The sequence below is a fragment of the Mchenga conophoros genome, linkage group LG3 (assembly GCF_057382185.1).
Source record: "Mchenga conophoros isolate Kocher_MC1m ecotype Shallow Benthic linkage group LG3, M_conophoros_male_GT1.1, whole genome shotgun sequence".
In the NCBI taxonomy this organism is placed as follows: domain Eukaryota; kingdom Metazoa; phylum Chordata; class Actinopteri; order Cichliformes; family Cichlidae; genus Mchenga; species Mchenga conophoros.
Window position 1 is genome coordinate 14,383,852 of NC_140528.1, and position 20,637 is coordinate 14,404,488.

At 40.9% G+C, this 20,637-nt stretch overlaps 1 protein-coding gene and 1 long non-coding RNA gene across 2 annotated transcripts; one reads left to right on the plus strand and one right to left on the minus strand.

The window, feature by feature from the left end:
* The first annotated feature begins 3,286 nt into the window (after positions 1-3,286).
* Positions 3,287-6,273, plus strand: LOC146577362 (uncharacterized). Its single transcript, XR_014889410.1, has 2 exons — positions 3,287-3,401; positions 5,678-6,273. It is a non-coding gene; the product is annotated as an uncharacterized LOC146577362 (long non-coding RNA).
* A 7,540-nt stretch (positions 6,274-13,813) lies between these two features.
* Positions 13,814-15,811, minus strand: LOC146577363 (uncharacterized). The gene has a single exon (XM_085253608.1). The coding sequence runs from the start codon at positions 15,743-15,745 to the stop codon at positions 14,183-14,185; it is 1,563 nt and encodes a 520-aa protein (XP_085109734.1). The 5' UTR covers positions 15,746-15,811; the 3' UTR covers positions 13,814-14,182.
* Positions 15,812-20,637: the final 4,826 nt, after the last annotated feature.

Consider the following 20,637-nt stretch of genomic DNA (forward strand, 5'->3'; position numbering starts at 1 on the left):
CAGTTGGGAATTTCCTGGTTTACAACAAATTATTGTGTCAACACCGCATAAGATTTCAAACTACAGGAAAATCACTGGAGTTATAAGAGGCAGACAACGACACACACACCACATGCATGCTGTTGCTATTTATTGTGGATTAACCTGTCAAGGGCAAGAACAAAATAATTCTGCCTCAAATACAGGAAATCATAGCTTTCCTGTATTTCCTCCATTGTTGGCATGCTGGTTAGTGCTGTTGCTCCACAGTAAGAAGGTCCTGGGCTAAATTATCCATGAATGTAAACGGCTGTGTGTTTCTATCTGATAGACTGGTGAGCTGTCCAGGGTGTACCCTGCCTGGTAACCTATCACTTCAGGGTTATTTCCCAGCCCTGCTGCAACCAGGATAGAGATAGGAGGATGGTAGTTGTTGTAGACCCATTCAATTTCAATTGAAGGATTAAAATGTTCCAGGAGCTCAACTTACTCCATCTGAACATGTTTCAATCGTGTTTTATGAACACAACATGCAGCTTTACTGAATATGAAAAGGTTGTGTTGATTTAACTCAGTTGTTTAAGTTTCTGCCAAAGCAAAACCTTTGTGTGCAACCAGTGTCCACTATTGAATCAAGTAAATCCAACATGTTTTTGTCAGTGCAAAAAGGAGTTACGGTGCCTGTATTCCTGCACAATATTGTCCCGGGAGGGAGGAAAACTTTCTGGTGAAATTTTGGTTGATTTTTGGGTTTTGCTTGACACTAGGTTGATTTTATCAGTGAGGTTTGGATTGTTTTCTTTCTCTAAGAGAGAGAAAGATGGTTTTATGCTTGGACATGTTTGCAATGGGCCCCAGTATTTGTTACTTTATTAGTATTTTATTGGTTGCGTTTGTTTGTGCTTTTGTTACAGTGCACTGAGATAAGAACATCTGAGAGGTGTGATCCACTGCTGGTGATATTTTGGTATTTTGTGAGTTCCCGATTTAACAAATCAGCTCTTTAATCCAGACCTGAGAGGTTGAACTTTAAAGCGCTATAAAATATTCTTACTGGAAACAGTGGCAAAGTGTTTTTCTCCATGATTATAATGGGCTTGGGAGAAATTCACTTATATGGGACATTGATCACATGAGAAGTCCTGAGCCTAAAAGGATTGCAGCGAGTCAATCCAGTCCAAAAACAAGGAGCTGTTTTCCTTTAAAATGATGACGTCATCTTGCTGGTGATGGAGGCTCGAATAGGCTGCGCGTGAAACTCCATTATCAGCAATATCTGGTATGAATGTGTGTGGATGTATGCATGTGACTGGACTGTGACGGACTGACGACTAAAAGTTTAACTGACTTGATACTGAGACAAAAACGGTGCCGACTTTAGGATTAGTGAATGTCCACAACAATTCACCCAGCCTGTAGAAGAAGGGTGGAGGTTTTGTCTTGCTTTGTTTGTGCAGGAGCAGAAGGATGACAGAGACTAAAGGGGGAGGCTGTAGCTTCACATGAGTGTGAGCTGCAGACTGAACCCTTTGGTTGCTAATGTTGAGTCACTGATGTTTGCATTAAGAAAATTGTTTTTTATTAGCTGTGTTTTAATTAAGGTATCACATTATATTGTTGGGAATGTTAAATGCTAAAGTGAAGAAAAGCTTTGATTTCACTCATGACTGAACATGTTATTATTAACCATAGCAGGCCACTGTAAAGAGTCAATTAGCTTTTATAGAGGAAAAAAAGGCCAAAAACTCTGTTAATACCTATGAATAACAGGCAATGATAGACTTGTCACATTCAAAATAGAGATATGTAATAACAAACACAGGTCCGTGTCATTTAGGTTCTCCATTGAAATAGTCAATCATTTAGAAAAGTAGAATATATATATATATGTCTCAACGCTGTTTCTCAATAATATTAAAAACCTAAAAACTATTGTTGTGGAAGATAGAAGTCACTGTGACAGCCCTCTGACTGTGGAGGACGTTTGTAATCCTATTTCTGCACTTAAGGCCAACAAATCTCCCGGCACAGATGGTTTAACTGCAGAGTTTTATGAATCATTTTCTAATCTCCTGGCTCCGTTCTTACTGCAGCTTTTCATAGGAAGTGTAGAGAATAACATCCTCCCTCCTACTCTTACTCAGGGTCTCATAACACTTATTCCAAAGCCAAACAAAGACTTACTTCTTATTGATAATTGGAGACCCATCTGTCTGCTCAATGATGACTATGAGATTATGGCTTTAGTACTTGCTAACAGAATGAAAGAGTTCTTGGACACAATTATCGATGAGACACAATCAGGCTTTATGAGAAACAGACACCTTTCTAAGAACATGAGACTGGTTTTAGATCTACTTGATTACTCTGATTTGGTATCTGACTATAGCTTCATTCTCTTCCTGGATTTTTAAAAGGCTTTTGATACAATTGAACATCAATTTATTTTCCACTCTTTGGAAAAATTTGGCATTTTTCTGTAAAGCTATCAAAACCTTGTACACGAATGGCAATAGCTCAATTAAAATGATTAAGACTCCACCCCGAGATTTGACCTGTTATACAAGGACTCACCACAGCTGATAAGGAGCTCATCATCAGCCAGCTAGCTGATGACACCACACTCTTCTTGAAGAATGCAAATCAAATCCGTCCAGCCCTTAGTGTTATTAGTGATTTCTCTGAGGCATGTTAATACTTTTAGCTATTTTATATCCATAAATGTAAGTTTATTAATAAAACACCATATTTCTGCCTTTTTATAAGGATATGAATTGTACATACAATCAATTTCAGACTCAACCAACAAAAAGCCTCAGAACAATATTTATATTGTAACAGTTGCTATTGTAATGCAGTGTATCACCACATGGCGGCGCCTCCTGTCTCACGACTGGTGTCACCCCCTTTTTGTTCTTCTTTGCACTCCTCCTGTAATGGATGCTCCCGTGTGTACGCTGACTAGTGTGCTCTTTAGTAATGTGTGGTAGAGGTAGCACTTTTATTTTTGATATTGTAAATAAATGAGTACTTTTTGGAAAGTCAGAAGCTGTTGCTCATTCGCTATCCACCTGCACACCTCCGCGGCTGGCTTCATCTCCACTGCACGTTACAATATGTTGATTTTTTTCGCCTACTCATATCATAATTTTTTTACTCCTGGTTCTGTATGTTCATGTTCTGTTCTTTTGTAAACCTCATCTGTTTGTATGTTGTATACTCATTGTGTTTCAATAAAGTTCGATTTAATAAAAGGTACGTTCTAAACGAAGCTTCAGACGTCACTGATCACGTGACTCTGGCCAAACGAATCAAGCCTCGACACGGTGCTTCTGAAGCAGCGCGTTAATCTTTCTGACACACGCACCGGAGCGTCAGCTTCAAGCGGACCATCACTACGTCTCACATCTAAAGGTGTCAAGGTAACTTTGAACTGAGTTCAGTCAATCTGGAGTTTTTCCAAGTTTTCTGTTGCTCTCTGTGAGAGAAGAGCGTTAAAGGCGGGGCTCTCCAGAGTCCAGCAAAACAGGAAACCACAGCTGGGTGTGTGTAAGTGTGCAAACCAATAGAATGCATCGTGGTGGGGGGGGCATCACGGGCAAGAAAAAAATAAAATAATCGGTCGTACCCATGCTTCCCCGACGTCATGCCAGCGCATATTGGGAAATTCGTAGGCACCGATCGGTTTTCTATCAGCCATTTGCTGGGAGTAAGGGCGCCCTCTGTTTGCGAGGTGCGCCTGCTGCTGGCGGCACAGGGAGGAGAGGGCGGGGCGGCGGGGAGTCTCTGGCTGGCTGGAGCGGCATCTAATAACCAACTCGCAAAACAAAATAAAAACAACACAACAAACAGATATTATGATACAGATTTATAATCTGCACTGATGTTTTTTCTAAATTCTATAAAGTGAGCGCGAGAGCCCTCGGTGCGCCTGCGCGCTGCTGAAGTCAAAGTAAACTTTATTGTCATCTCCGCTACAGACAGTCCAGCATATAGAGAGACGAGACGACGAGGCTGCAGTTACAGCGGTGCAAGTAAACAAACAATAAATATAAGAAGAGTAAGAAAATAAATCTACACTTTAGGACTCGGGGTAAAGGATCAATAACAATTTAATTTATAATTTACAGTTTGATGATTTAAAGTCTCACACAAGCCGTCAAAAGGGGCGGGGCCGGCTGCTTCCAAGTAGAGCACATTTCATTTATAATGATGTAAATCCAAGCCCATCATGGATTCACGATCTGAATCCTGGGTTGTGTGAAATCCCAGAAATCAACCTTAGACAAAGTGAATCTGTGAACTAAGGTGTAGGTCTGTTAGGTTAATTGTGCTGATCCTCGGGTTGGGGGATTTGTGTTTGTACTGGAGCGCAAAATTCAAACCAATGGAAGATGGACAACAAAAGTTCAAAGCCATCAGGTGCTCAGGTTAGAAAAAAGAGAAAAGATGCAGGTAAGCAGACGTGTGATTGGATAATGGCAGGTCATCCTGAACCAATCAGACTAAACTCCAAACAATACATTATGTTACAGATTTTTAATATTAATTAGTCATTGTTACTTGTTGATTTGTCCTTTTCTCATTGTGTGACGAATTATGACGACTGTTTGGTAGCTGTTATTGTCTCTCTCTCTCTCTTCATGTTTGTTTCTCTGGTGAAACAATAGTTTTGTGTTAATGTTAGGGCTGCACGATTTTGCATAAAATGAGAATCACGATTTTTTGGCTTAGAATTGAGATCATGATTCTCTCATAACAATAAATAAACATAAAACAACAAATGTCTCACGTTTTGTTGTTGCAGCAAAATGTTGTCCTGCTTGAAATTCCGTCTCCACCGTTGCTCGACGCTGCGTGTACAGAGCAGGTAGTGCAACAATAGAAAAATAGTTGTGGGACGGCACTGTGTAGCGTTTGTCTAGGGTGTTGATCGTTTTCCTAAATCCCTCGTTTTGCACAGTGTTGATGGAGCCATATCTTTGGTCAGGTGATAAGTGATAGCCTCCGTGATGTCTTTGTGCCTGCGGGAGTTCGACGTGTATAGGGAAGCGCTGTATAAGGTTCCCGTTATTAATGTTTGGGTGGTTGACCGGGACGGATTTTCTCCTGTCACTTTCTCGTCATCCCTGACGTGCTCTCCGTTGTTGTTTCCCTGCTAATTTTAGCATCACACGGCACAGCTTCTGTATCACGTGGTATAAGGCTCCGCCCTTGTCATTTGTTGAGCAGGAAGAGTGAGCGCTTGTTTTCATGCAGAGTACGTCCCGGATCAAAATGTGAAGTTTTACAAATCACCACTTCTTTAGTTAATATCATTTCAGTCTCAGACAATCTCGTTTCTCTTAGAGAGGTTGAATGCACCTTCTGCGGATGGCGGTACCACACAGTGTGCGTGGACTTCCCCTGCACAGAAGGCAACTACAAATGCTGTGAATGCTAAATAAACAGAAACAAATGATCCCTGTTGTCTTTGCTTGATGATTGGTTTGAGTCTTGACAATCCACATTGCTGGCGTTGCATCTTTCAATGGCAGCAATGGCAGGTATCAGTGCTCAAACCTTTTGTGTTTGTTTCCAACAAGTTGCCCACCTCGGGAAACAAAAATGTGTTCTTTTACTTGTCAGATGAACATATGAGCCACTTTGACTCTTCAGTGCAGTGTGGAGCCTAACAAAGATCTGTTTTGTGTCCCAGCTGATCAGCAGGAGGAGGAGAGTCTGACGGAGCAGCAGAGGAACATTTTCAGCTACTTGGACTCAGCTCAGCCACTACAGAGGAAACAATGAGCTCAACACAGAAGGTGACAGACAGAGCAGGACCATATGACCAAAGATATTTATCACCATATACATTTGAACATTTGCCATAACGATGTAGCTGACGATAGAATTGACACCAGACAAAATACTTTACAGCTCCACAACTTTATTAAAAACCCATCAATGTATTTTCACTGAAACAAGCAGCTGTTGTTTATGTGCATTAAAGTTATATAAAAATGTAACAGTGCAAATGCAAATTCCTCGCTGACAGTTTAACCAAAAGGCGTTTCCAGTGGAAACTGGCCGACACATCCTGAGCATAACCATGTATAATATCCACTAAACTTCAGAAGAGGTTATACAGTCGTGGCCAAAAGGTTTGAGAATTGCATAAATATTGGAACCTGGAGAAGTTGCTGCTTAAGTTTTTATAATAGCATTTTGCCTGCACTCCAGAATGTTATGAGGAGTGATCAGATGAACTGCATCGTCCTTCTTTGCCATGAAAACGAACTTAATCCCCAAAAAGCCTTACCACTGCATTTCATTGCTGTCATCAAAGGACCTGCTGAGACCATTTCAGTGATCGTCTTTGATAGGTTTTAGAGTATAAACCTATTCGCTGGAACGTTGAAGACAATATAATTACACTGCAAAAGCAAGACACTTGTAGGCAAGCTTCTTCATGTTACTCGTGCACGGGAGAGAACTGGACAACCGCTTGACTCCAGTTGGTCTCGTCCGTCCTCCCATACCACTGTCCTTTTATTGAGGTTACATGAATATGCATAGGTTCATTAACATATGACGTCCACATACACACAAAGAGTACCTTGCCTGTGTGTGTGTGTGTGTGTGTGTGTGTGTGTGTGTGTGTGTGTGTGTGTGTGAGGTACTGCTGATCAAAGGGTCATAAAAGCACACAAGCAAACATCCTTGGTCAGGAAGAGGGTAGACTAGACCCCCCCCCCCCCCCCCCCCCCCCCCGGTAAGGAAGTCCAGCAGGTCATCTGAACAGAAAAGCACTCAGACTAGAACAGACATAGCTACGTTAATCCTACCATAAATCAGCAAGGGAAGATACGATCTCTCCTCTCTTCATGCTACACAGAGTTGTTACAGACCTCTTAGGATGAGACATTCTTTAAATCTACAAATGATTATATACTTCTAAGCATATGTGAGTAAATGTTTCTAAGCATAAATGACAATCAACAATACAACTCTAACAGTCTTCTTAACTCAGGTGAGAATGTTGGCGAGCACGAGGCTGGAGATCATCATGGCTGTATCCCGATTCAGGTTCTGCAGCTTTAAAGTCCTCAAGGGCCGCGTACTCAAAGACCGCTAAGGCCGAAGTGCGAGGCTCGTAGGCTCGTGAAATGGGACGTCTAGCCTCCGTCGCGCTGCCCAGGTTGCCTAGCAACCATGATACTAACAGCTGGAAACGTTTCATACAGCTTTGTTTGACAGAAATGAAGGAGAACATATTTAGTTCATTTGTTTCTACATGAGCTCTGTGTGATTTGATGAGTATCTGAGGCTGAGACCACAGGACTGTGAAACATGATTGTTGGGCTTCATTTCTGTGCTGAACAGTCGTTTAAGATTAGCTGTAAATAACAATTAGCTGATGTTGTTCATGAGACTAAAGTCATCTCACTGTGGTAATGTAAATATAATATGACCAATATTATAGTTATTATATTAATCACTTCACTCACAGACAAGTATCTGTGACAGCGTGTATATAGATGTATCATATATAAGAGACAAATATTGTTCATTTAATATGTTGGTACTAAATTTGGCTCAGTGCTTACATATATGTGTAAAAAGCAAATGTAGGAGCTGTGATAACTGTGTCTGATAGAATGAAGAGTAGACTGATATATGAAATATTCCTTTATTGGGTGAGAAAATCAGACCATGTCATAACTGCTTTAAGTCACACAGAATAGATATCAGAGCCTTAAACAGGCTGACTTCTGCTAAATGGGTCAAACTGGGCAGAAAGTCTACAAACACATAACATCCTTATAGAATATGATGTAACACTATAGATCAACTTAGCTCAGAATATATAAAGCATATAAACAGTTACAGCAATACGTTGGCGATTCTGTTCTCAGACATGTGAAGCTAGAGACACCGGCAACCATAGTCAATTGTCTTCCAGGGGCCAGAGCAGGCGACATTGAAGGAAATTTAAAACTGCTGGCTAAGGGTAAACATAAATTCAGTAAAATCATAATTCACGTCGGCAGTAATGACACCCGGTTACGCCAATCGGAGGTCACTAAAATCAATATTGAATCGGTGTGCAACTTTGCCAAAACAATGTCGGACTCTGTAGTTTTCTCTGGTCCCCTCCCCAATCAGACCAGGAGTGACATGTTTAGCCGCATGTTCTCCTTAAATTGCTGGCTGTCTGAGTGGTGTCCCAGAAACGATGTGGGCTTCATAGATAATTGGCAAACCTTCTGGAGGAAACCTGGTCTTGTTACGAGAGACGGCATCCATCCCACTTTGGATGGAGCAGCTCTCATTTCTAGAAATATGGACAAATTTATTAAACCCCCCCAAAATATGACTATCCAGAGTTGGGACCAGGAAGCAGAGTTGCAGTCTTACACGCTTCTCTGCAGCTTCTCTCCTCCTGCTACCCCCCCCCCCCCAAAAAAAAAAACCCCATCTCCATAGAGACTGTGTCAGCTTCCAAAAAGACAAAAAACAAACTAAAAACCAGCAACAAACAACTTAAACATAAACAATTTCAAAGAAAGAACAATACAGTATCCACATCTGAACCAAAGAGTAAAACAGTGAAATGTGGATTATTAAATATTAGGTCTCTCTCCTCCAAGTCTCTGTTAGTACATGACTTAATAATTGATCAACAAATTGATTTACTCTGCCTTACAGAAACCTGGTTGCAGCAGGATGATTATGTTAGTTTAAATGAATCAACACCCCCGAGTCATTCTAACTACCAGAAATCTCGAAGCACAGGCTGAGGGGGCGGTGTGGCAGCAATTTTTCACACCAGCCTATTAATTAATGAAAGACCAAAACTAGGGATGGGTATTGATAAGATTTTAACGATTCCGATTAGAGCAGGGCGATATGGCCAAAAATATTTATCACGATATATATTTGAAAATTTGCGATAACGATATAACTGACGATATAATTGATGCGAGACAAAATACAACTCCACAACATTACTAGCGCAAAAAGACAACCTTCCATTTATTTTCACTTAAACAAGAAGCTGGTTTTTATGTACATTAAAGCTTTATAAAAATGTAACAGTGCAAATGCAAATTCCTTGCTGAAAGTTTAACCAAAAGGCATTTCCAGTAGAAATGGGCTGACATATCCTGAGCATAACCATGTATAATATCGACTGAAGTTAAAAAGAGGTGCTTTGCAACATTAAACTGCAGTGTGCAGTACGTATTTTTCGGACCATAAGGTGCACGTGATTATAAGGCACATTAAGCGAAACAAAGCAGTCAGATAAATCAAACTTTATTAAACTCATTCTTCTTGCTTCCTCCACTTCTGTACCATTGATTCATTAATGTTGAATTCTCTGGCAGCTGTTCTATTCCCATGTTGTTGCAGTATATTAATGACTAACCTTGTATTGTGGATGGATTATCTCAGTTGTTCTCCTGACTGAAGTTTGGTCCGTTTACAGCATCCTGCCATGCGATTGCATTTGTCTCTAACTATCAGGCACGTTAACTTTTCTAAGTGGAAAAGTGTTGGTGTTCGTCCTCCAGCTTCACTGTTTATGTTATGCTAACATAGCTGTGTTGCTAGCGATCACGTAGCATATCGTTATATACCAGTTAGCCCACCTTCAGTAACCCTACAAACGTCACTGCTGTTTAGTTTCCTGTCTTCATTTATGTTGGAAGTGATAGCAGAGCTGTACGTTTGAATTTTTCCAGAAATCTCTGTCAGAACATGCTATATCATGCTTGGGTATCTAGCAAAACTAGTGAGCTAACTTCCGCTAGCTTCCTGCTAACTTCTAACTCCGTTAAATGTAATAACTTTTGTTTTCATGGATGCCTGGAAGCTAAACTTCATAGTTACACCTGGTAAAGCAGCAATGCTGATCGTTTTATTAAAGATGAAAGAATTTAGACAGTTTTTAAGTCTAGGTGATGCTGCAGTGTTCGTTTGACCTATAGCATACGGAGTTTAGGACCCAGATTACTCCCAGATTTAAGAGCATCTTAGTCCGACAAATACGACAATAACGACGGCCGCTTGCATGTTCTGCAAAAAATGTGCTTTGTGTATCTGACGGACAAACACCAAACCAGTTCCACATCACTGAAGTTGCACCATTTTTACAAACCAATTCTGGTTCATTTGTTTCACTCAACAATCGGCCATGTGCGTATGAAAACAAAGGCACTGCGCATGCGCGTTTTACTCATATTCTATCGCGATATTTCATTTTCCTATCGTTGCCTAACTTTATACCGGTATTACCGTGAACGGTATAATATGGCCCAGCCCTAATTCCGATTCCATTTTCGATTCTGTTTAACGATTCGATTCTTTATCGATTCTCTTATCGATTCTTATTTTTAAAAAAGGAGAACACTGAGGTCGATTAGCTTAGAACTTTATTTTTTATCTTCTCTTTGAACAAGATAGAAATTTAGGAGTAACATGGCCTTACAAACCCAACAGTGAGATCTTAAGAGATCCAGCCTGCGGCTCTTGAATGGGGTGTCACAGGGTCCCCAGGAAAAAAATGTAAATGTAAAATAATAAAATAAATATTCTCCTGTAGCAATAACAAAGTGTAACATAAATTATTCTGTAGCAATTACACAAGAATATCCAGTAATGTCCCTGCCTACAATTAAACACATTCACTTACCAAAGTGAAATCGGGGGCATCTGCTGTGGCAAACGGGTGCAAGCCTTTGACCACAAACTCAGTCACTGCTCGGTGACATTCGTCTATCCTGGCCTGAAAGGAGACGCTACCGGTAGACTGCAGTGAGAACTGCCAGCATCTGAGCCAGCCAGACTCTGTCTGTCTCATCACGGTCCCCTAAATGCACAGTAATGGCAGGTTTGTAATAAGGCAGATCGCGCTAACATAATATGCACTGTTAGTTGATTATTTACCTGCCGCATTAACGGGAGAGGACGTGCAAACGTTACTGCTGCTGCTGGGTTGAGATTCACGAGTCCGGAGCGGAATTAAAAACACGACATTCATTTAAGGTTATCACGTGTTTTGTGAGCAAATGCTTTTGCATATTCGTAGTGTTTCCTCCCTTAAATGAAATATCTACTTTGCAAGTATTGCAAGTTGCCCTGTTGTCATCCGTTCTCGTAAAGTATAACCAAGCTTTTGAGCATTTGAGCCGCTGGCGCCGTGTTTCCTGCCAGGTAAATGACGCTCCGCAACGTGGTGACGTCATTCGGGGCGACTGGAATCGATAAGGGAATCGTTTGCAAAAATGGCAAACGATTCCAAGGAATTGAAACAGTGGGAACCGGTTCTCAACAAGAACCGGGTTTCGATACCCATCCCTAACCAAGACAGACTTTTAATTCATTTGAAAGCCTGATGCTTAACATTGTCCACCCCAGCTGTGAAACTCAGAAACCAGTCTTACTTGTTATCATCTATCGTCCACCTGGGCCTTACACAGAGTTTCTGTCTGATTTCTCAGACTGTATATCTAATTTAGTTCTGAGCTCAGATAAAATAATTATTGTGGGTGATTTTAACATCCATGTAGATGCGAAGAATGACAGCCTCAACATGGCATTTAATCTGTTATTAGACTCAATTGGTTTCTCTCAAAATGTAAAAGAACCCACCCACCACTTTAATCACACTCTAGATCTTGTTTTAACATATGGCATCGAACCTGAACATTTAACAGTGTTTCCTGAAAACCCTCTCCTGTCTGATCATTTCCTGATAACATTTACTTTTACAATAATTGATTACACAGCGGTGGAGAGTAGACTTTATCAAAGTAGATGTCTTTCTGAAAGCACTGTAACTAAGTTTAAGAATATAATCCACCCACTGTTATCATCTCCAATGCCCTGTACCAACACAGAGCAGAGCAGCTATCTGAACGCTACCCCAACAGAGGTCGATTATCTTGTTAATAATTTCACCTCCTCACTACGTACGACTCTGGATACTGTAGCTCCTGTGAAAACTAAGGCCTCAAATCAGAAGTACCTGACTCCGTGGTATAATTCTCAAACACGTACCCTAAAGCAGATGACTCGTAATCTGGAGAGGAAATGGCGTGTCACAAATCTAGAGGATCATCATTTAGCCTGGAGAAATAGTTTGCTGCTTTATAAGAAAGCCCTCCGCAAAGCCAGAACATCTTACTATTCATCACTGATTGAAGAAAATAAGAACAACCCCAGGTTTCTCTTCAGCACTGTAGCCAGGCTGACAAAAAGTCAGAGCTCTTTTGAGCCAACCATCCCTTTAACGTTAACTAGTAATGACTTCATGAACTTCTTCACAAATAAAATTTTTATCATTAGAGAAAAAATTACCAATAATCATCCCACAGATGTAATATTATCTACAGTTACTCTTAGTACCATTGATTTTAAGTTAGACTCTTTTTCTCCAATTGATCTTTCTGAGTTAACTTCAATAATTACTTCCTCCAAACCATCAACGTGTCTTTTAGACCCCATTCCTACAAAACTGCTCAAAGAAGTCCTGCCATTAATTAATTCTTCGATCTTAAATATGATCAACCTATCTCTAATAATCGGCTATGTACCACAGGCCTTCAAGCTGGCTGTAGTTAAACCTTTACTCAAAAAGCCATCTCTAGACCCAGCAGTCTAGCTAATTATAGGCCAATCTCCAACCTTCCTTTCATATCAAAAATCCTTGAAAGAGTAGTTGTCAAACAGCTAACAGATCATCTGCAGAGGAATTGTTTATTTGAAGAGTTTCAGTCAGGTTTCAGAGCTCAGCACAGCACAGAAACAGCTTTAGTGAAGGTTACAAATGATCTTCTTATGGCCTCTGACAGTGGACTCATCTCTGTGCTTGTCCTGCTAGACCTCAGTGCAGCGTTCGATACTGTTGACCATAATATCCTATTAGAGCGATTAGAACATGCTGTAGGTATTACAAGTACTGCGCTGCAGTGGTTTGTATCATATCTATCTAATAGACTCCAATTTGTGCATGTAAATGGAGAGTCCTCTTCACACACTGAGGTTAATTATGGAGTTCCACAGGGTTCAGTGCTAGGACCAATTCTGTTTACATTATACATGCTTCCCTTAGGCAGTATCATTAGAAGACATAGCATACATTTTCACTGCTATGCAGATGACACCCAGCTCTATCTGTCCATGAAGCCAGATAACACACAACAATTAGTTAAACTGCAGGAATGTCTTAAAGACATTGTTGGGGGAAAACTCTGTAAAAGACCCAGGAGAAATAAAGACACAATGAGACAAAGTTACTTTCTTTATCAAACGTGTACACGGGTGAGCTGCTAAGAACAACTCACACCATGCACAGTGGCTTGGTAATTTTTATAGGAAAGACAGTGAGAACAGGATAAGAAAATACAAAACAAATAAAATAAACAACTCCATATGTGGCGCTAGTCTCGTCAGCAGAGAGCTGGGAGAAGGCTGTGAGAGATAAAACAATCTAAAACAATATGTCCCAAAACAGTATGTCTTTGCTGGGAAAGTCTAAAAAGATTATTCTAAACTAACCTAACCATAGGCAAAGGGCAGACAAAAGGCATCTTTGTACATTTAAAAGAAGGTAAAGAAACATAGAATCATTTTTCCTGTAACATTCCCCCCTGTTTAACTTATTTTAAATGTATACAACAATTGTCTATGAAAATCATTTATTAAGTATCTTAGGCAATTTTTAATTTCCAAAATCTTCAAAATGTCAGCATAGCAGAAATGGCAGTCATTTGGTCTAAAGAATAAAACAAAAGAAAATAATAAAAAGAAAAACATAATAAAACAAAAGAAAATAAAAAGAAAAACATAACAAGTGGAAAAAACAAGAAAAAATAATAAAACTACAAAAAATAAAGGATAAAAACCTTATATTTTAAAACGAAAACTTACAAAAAAGAAAAGGATGAAAAGTAAAATGAAAACTTTATAGTTGAAAATGATGAAAACCTAATATGTAAAATGAGAACTTCAAAAAATACAAGGATGAAAACCTTATATTTAAAATGATGCAAACCTTAAATTGAAAACTTTATATGTAAAATAATGAAAACTTCATGTTTAAAATGAAAACTTCAAAGAAAAGAAAAGCATGAAAACCTGCATAAACTACTAATGTTTTAATCAGTGCATGATCACTTGACAAGTCATTTTTAATCACCACGTCATTTATTAGCAGCTAGTACAAGTTCTCCTCTAACAGAATTGCAACGGGATGTTGTTCTTCTTGAGGCACGGCAACATAAGCAGTCATTGTAGTTGTTATCATCTTTGAAATCATTACTCTTAGGCATGGCAACACACACAACACTAATATGAGCAGTGCTATCATGATGAGACCTAGAAGAAAAAATGGCTTTGCTACAGCAGCCATCCATGAACCGCTGAACAGCCAGTCAAGCCAGCCTTGTGCTGTAGCTGCTCCAGGTGTGTGGTCAGTGACATATTTTTGCAGAGCGGTCAAATTCTGCAAAGCTTCATAAATGTCTCCTCCAGTTTCGTATCCATCAGGGATAAAAGTGCAACATGTTTCCCCGATCAGCTTGCAAACTCCTCCTTGTGATGCTGTTAGCAGGTCTAGTGTCAGTCTGTTCTGCAGCACCATCGTTCTGATGGCCTGCTGTTCTCCTGCTAAGGCGGTTCCCAGGGTCTTAGTCAAGTTGATGTGTCGTAGCAGAGCATATCGGTTGATCTCCACGTGATCTCGCACCTCGGCAACTCCAATGCCGGGGATCAAGCTCTGTAAGAATTTCACTCCTCCTCCCCAGATGCGAAACTCTCCCGGCACTCCAGTGTCCACGGTAATGCCGAAAGAATTGGGGGAGGCGATGTCCACTTCACGTCTCTGCCGGCTGCTTGGGTGATGTGCAACACTTTGCATGAAGAAAACATGATCTGATAATTCCACCAGGGCGCACAGACCTCCCCAACCTTCAGGGAGTGACAGATAAGCCTTGTTGCCACATAGGAAGTACCAGTCAGCCAAAACTCTGGTTCCTCTGCTGCTGGGTGCCGTCCGTGCACATCCTGTCTGGTACTGAGTCTTTGTTTGTAGTGGCATTCGGTAGCTGTAGTCAGAGCGACAGTTTAGGCCCATCAGCGTCGTGTCACTGGCACAGGTGGCGTTGATTGAACAGGCCATACACTTCCTCTCGTTCCTTGGTGGGCAGAAAGTGTATATGGACTTACATAGGTGAGTAGGCAGCTCCCCCACTGCCCGCGATCCATTGTTCATCACACATACTGGCAGTTGTGATGCGTTCAGTTTGTTCAGTAGAATTACATCAGGCAGTGGGTCTGAGACTTGGGGCCAGGTAAGTAGGTAGGTCTGTCCGGAACAGTTCACATTTGTGAGTGATGATGACCTCCAGGTTGCTTTTGCTGGGATGCTGTAGTTGGCTTTGGACCAAAGAGTACCGTAGCCTGGATGTGTTGCCAGGCCCAACAGACACCAACTGCGATCTTCAGGTATGCTGTACGGCCACAGGCCAGACGTCTGTGAGGATAGGGGCATATGGGTACATGCATAGCAGTCAGTTTTGTTATTCAAGTGAGCTGTAGTGTTCATAAACTGCCACCAGAAGTTAGTGGCGTAGCCATGGGGAAACTTGGTGTACTTTCCTTTGTCATACAGTGTCTGCCTTTTCTCCATATAGCGTGACTTGTTGTCCCTCATGGAAGCAAAGGTGAGGAGCCCGGCCATGGTCAGGGCCGCTGCAGTTATTAGGAGCCACCACCTCATGACAACAGGACACACCCTCCTGTCGTGAGTAGACCCCCCGGCCAGAAAGGCTGTTCCCTCCACCGGGCGAGATCACAACAATTGGGCGAGCCTGTGTCGGCTGAGTTTAGATGGCTTCACTTACTCGCCTGCAGTGACTCTGATGGATCCAGGATGGTCGTTCCGCAATTTTGCAAGCGGTCGGTGTAGTGAGGAGGACTTGGTATGGCCCCTCCCACCTGGGTGTGCTCCAGTTTTTCCTTTGGAGCACCTTGATCAGAACCCAGTCACCGGGCTTTAGTCTGCAAGACACTGGAGAAACATCATCAGGTTGTTGATTATGTACAACGATCTCTTTGTTTTCTAACAGCTTAGACATCCACTCTGCTAATGTGTTTTCTCTGATTGCTTTGTCTATTGGTTGACTGGTAATAGGCAGTGGAAACGGCCTACCATGAATGATTTCAAATGGAGTTAGTTTATGGGAGCCTTGTGTTAAGCGCATCCACATTTTCACTAAACCCAAACATTCAGGCCACGGCCTTCCTGTTTCTGCCATGCATTTCCTGAGCCTTTGTTTTATAGTGCCGTTAGTTCTCTCTACAAGGCCTGCACTCTGAGGGTGATAAGCACAGTGGTGTTTTATGCTGAAACCGAGTGCTTCAGAGACCTTAGTGATGACATCATTTACAAAATGAGTGCCGTTGTCTGACCGTATCAAAGCTGGGATGCCATATGTGGGTATGAAGTGATTGCACAGGCACTTTGCTACTGAAATTGCATCTGCCTTTTTCACTGGATAGATTTCCGGCCACTTTGAGAACACGTCTATAACCACTAGGGCGTATTTTGACCCTTGACATTCGCTTAGTTCAATAAAATCCATATGAATTGTGTGAAAAGGATGAGGCGGAGTTGGAAAACGGCCTCTTTGTGGTCGCAGGTTACCCTGAGCATTATATTTTTGACACGTCATGCACGTTCTGACAAATTGTTTTGCTGAAGTTTCAAAATTTACAGTGTAAAAATGAGTGTTGACAATACAGGTCATTCCCCCCGATGACAAATGCGTACAGCCATGAGTCACTAATGCCGCCATTTTGTGGAGCGATTCTGGCAACACTGGCTTGCCATAACACATCATTAAATCGTTTGTCAGAACTGCACCGTGTTTTAGCCATTTTGCCTGCTCTGCTGTGCTTGCTGCTTTTTGTTCACTTTGCAACACATCCAGTGGAATCTGATGTGTGTTTACTGCCATCAATGTCATGTTTGTTTTTTGTGCCGCCTGTTTTGCGGCTCTGTCAGCAAAATTGTTGCCTGTAGTAATAAAAGAGCCATCAGTTTTGTGTGCTGCACATTTACACAATGCGAGTTGTTGTGGTAAATGTATTACAGTCAGCAGGCGTTGTAAGAGGCTTGCATGCTGGACTGGTTTACCGGTTGATGTAATCATTCCTCTGTTTTGCCAGAGCTTTGCGAAATGATGCACAGCAGAGAAAACATACTGGCTGTCTGTATGTATGTTTATTAGTTTGTCTTTGTGTATTTAGCTTTCGCGTATTACAGCTATCAGCTCAGCGCTCTGTGCAGAACATGAAGAAGAAAATGGTTTTGCTTCTATTATTTTACTATCTGTGGTTACTGCGTAACCTACACAATTTCGGCCTGTGCTGTAAAGTCAAATGCTGTTCTCCTAGCTTCCACACTTGCTGATCATAAGGTGGATCTGGGCCTGGAGTTTGTTTAAATCTCAGAATGTTGTGATACTCGGTCGGTTTCTGGCACTCAGGTGTAATACCAGAAAAGAATGGCATGACTGCTATCTTAAGTTTTGTCAGAGCGTCTCTACCTAGCAAATTTACTGGACACAACGGGTCATATATGCATTTAATAAAGCACCTGCGGCCACTTGCTGTGTGTACTAGTTCTAAAAGGGCAGTTAATTGTTGTACAGTTGTGTGGCCTGAAGCTGACTTTACAACTAATTTGTCCTCTACTCCTACAATCTCGTGGGAAGTGACCTTCCTCTCCACGGTTCTAGCAGGCGTTGTCTCTATGTTATCTGCTGTTTCTGCGTGGCTGTCTGCAGCCTTAGTGTTTGTGACTTTGCTCGCCTCTCTGTTCCTGATAGCCACCTGTGGATTAGTGTTTTAGTCTATTGTCAACAGTCAGCCTTATTTTGAAGTTACAGAAAGCTTCTTCTTTTTTGTTCGTCTTGGTTTGGGAGAATAGATGCAACACTACATTTTCACTTAAGGCAGTTTTGAATAATTTCTAGTTTTTCAAACAATTCATGGATCTCACACATTTCAAACTTTCAAGTTAGGGTTGTTTCCCATTTATACATATATATATTTAACTTTGCATTGCTCACAGCTCATAGCTCACAGCTCTAAACCTAGGCATTTTTCAATCATATGCCTAATCACTATGTGTCACTGTTATTCTCAAGTATTGTCACAAGTTCGTTTAAATTCGTTTCCAAAACCAACAAAATAATCAAACAAAAACAAAAAACATAAACGTGTCAGGACACAAAAGAAAAAAGAAAAATGCTGCCACCCGAACAAGGCAGAAGTCTGCATATGTTGGCTTGTAATAGCATGCAGCTTGTAACATGGTAGACTAATGTGCCTGTGTTAATTCAGCTCCATATTATTGGGTGAAGTTGCACTGGGTTGGGAGTGGTTTTGTGTGTGTCACATTTTTGGTGAGCCAATGGCTGGAATGAGGTTGGACTAATTAGAGGCAGGTGTACTTGATTGCACTGATACACTGGTCTACATATAGCCCACACTACAAACACTGCTGTTTTGTTTTGTCTCTCTGTGCAGGTATGTAATGTGATGAAATCAGATATGATTGGGATGGATTGGTTTTGCGCTATGAATTTTATATTAAGTGTGTCGTTTTGTCTCTCTGTGCAGTCCAGGACCTATTATATGCCACAGCCTAAAGGCAGCAGAGTTGCAGAGGCTTGAGTGACCACTGACTATATGCTTGCAGGGTGGTGGGTCTCCAAGGACAACTTCTAACCCTGTTAAAGGCAACATGTGGGGTGCAACTTGGCTGTGTGGCATAGCTGGCTCTGGCCTTGGGACTGTGTGTTTTTATACAATTCTTAAGTGGGACACTGGACTGTTTTATCTTTTATCTCTTGATATAGTTTTTGTCAATAAATTATCTTTTAGAATTTTATTGACTGACATCTTTTTGCCCACGACTGAGACGGTTGGTCAGACCTAGAGTCTTTCTTTGGGTGTGTTACAGCAGCTTCTGCTCTAAAAGAAACAAATAAATAAAAAGAAAAGAAAATGTGGAACATGTTCATCAGCTTAGCAGTGTCTACATATTTAATTCAGCTTCTCAATCCTGTAGTTTTAGCTGTTGTCTACAGGGTTTTGCTTATTGGTTGTTATTATAGGTGTGCTCTATATCTCAGCAATGTGTCATTCTAGGATGATAGGTTTCAAGCTGGTCAAGTGCCTCTATGCACTTCATTAGTTTAGTTATTCTCCGTATTGTCTTCATCTCACATGTCATTACACTGAGTTTCAGCAAACCTTAAGCTTGATGCAGACTACTGCTTAACAATTATTCACCTCACATCATAACAGATTAAGGTGCCTCTTCATATTAATATTGTCATTGTTAATATTATCCTCTTTGTCTTATATGACAGCAATGGTATATTATAATATTTTATCAGTGTGTACCACTATACTACTACTGAGCCAATTTGATAGTTAGGATCATCTTATTCAGCAAACAGATAATTTTGAATTCATCCAATCTGCAGTCACATTTGTTCTCTCTGTTGCATGGCGGACCAGGCAGTTCTATTATAATATATTATTTATATTTTATTTTGTATCCATCAAGGGCTTCAGATGACCTGCAGAATCATCCTTTTCCCAAGGTGGAGACAGTTACCTTTTCACACACTGTCCTTGGCTGAACAGTGACACAGCCTTAATATACCTTATTTATTTTATTAAAATATTTTCGTGTGAATTATTTGCTTTATATTCATTTTATACATGCTGGGCATGGTCATCATGCCAACTGTGTTTCATTGATAATATCACTTTACAGGTTGTTACCCTTGCTATTATTAATTTCAAATACTCTAAAGATAATTTCTACTGTAATTTTCCCTTCATCTTTATTTCGTACTTTTTATATTTATATCTACTCAGTGGGGTCTGTTTTCAACCCTTTTAAACTACAAAACTACTGTGATCTCTAGTTTTCACTTAATAAGGGATTATTATGTTCTTCCTGATATGGGTGGTGCTGCAGATGCGGCTGCAGGAGTGAGTGATGGTTTACTAAAAGGATTGTGGGAACTGCACAGTGTCTCGTCTTCTGGTTTTACTAAACTGGCAGTTGAGTTCTGTTCTTCTGACTGTTTATATTTTGTTTTCTTAAATCTCTCAGTTTACAGACACTGTTTTTGTCCGGCGTCTGGGCTTTTCTTTTCTCACCACTGCTCGTCAGCAGGAGTGAGTTTTAATTTCACTTGCGTGATTACCCATCTTATTTATGTATTTACTTATTTTTGTTTAAGTAATATATACACAATACAGCTGCTATCACCTTCGCTGGTATTAGAGACGAGAGTGGTTGCTCACACGCCCTTCTACTTTCGGACTATTTCCAAAAGCGGTGTGAACTTTACGAGACGGAACTCGACCGTTCTCTCAACTCACCAGCACGTCAGTGAATAGCAGTAAAAGAAAAACACAGTAGGAGCAGCTCAGTCTCTTATTGGACCGTGAAAATTCAGCTTGCTCCGTTAATTAAAACAATACACACACACACACATTCACATTCACAGCTTCGACGCGCGCGACCGGAACCCTTATAATAAGGGGAGCTCCCAGAGCTACTTACTCCCTAGACCCAGT

Coding starts and splice junctions, on each gene's coding strand:
- LOC146577363 (XM_085253608.1), bottom strand. CDS start 15,745: ATGAGGTGGTGGCTCCTAATAACTGCAGCGGCCCTGACCATGGCCGGG.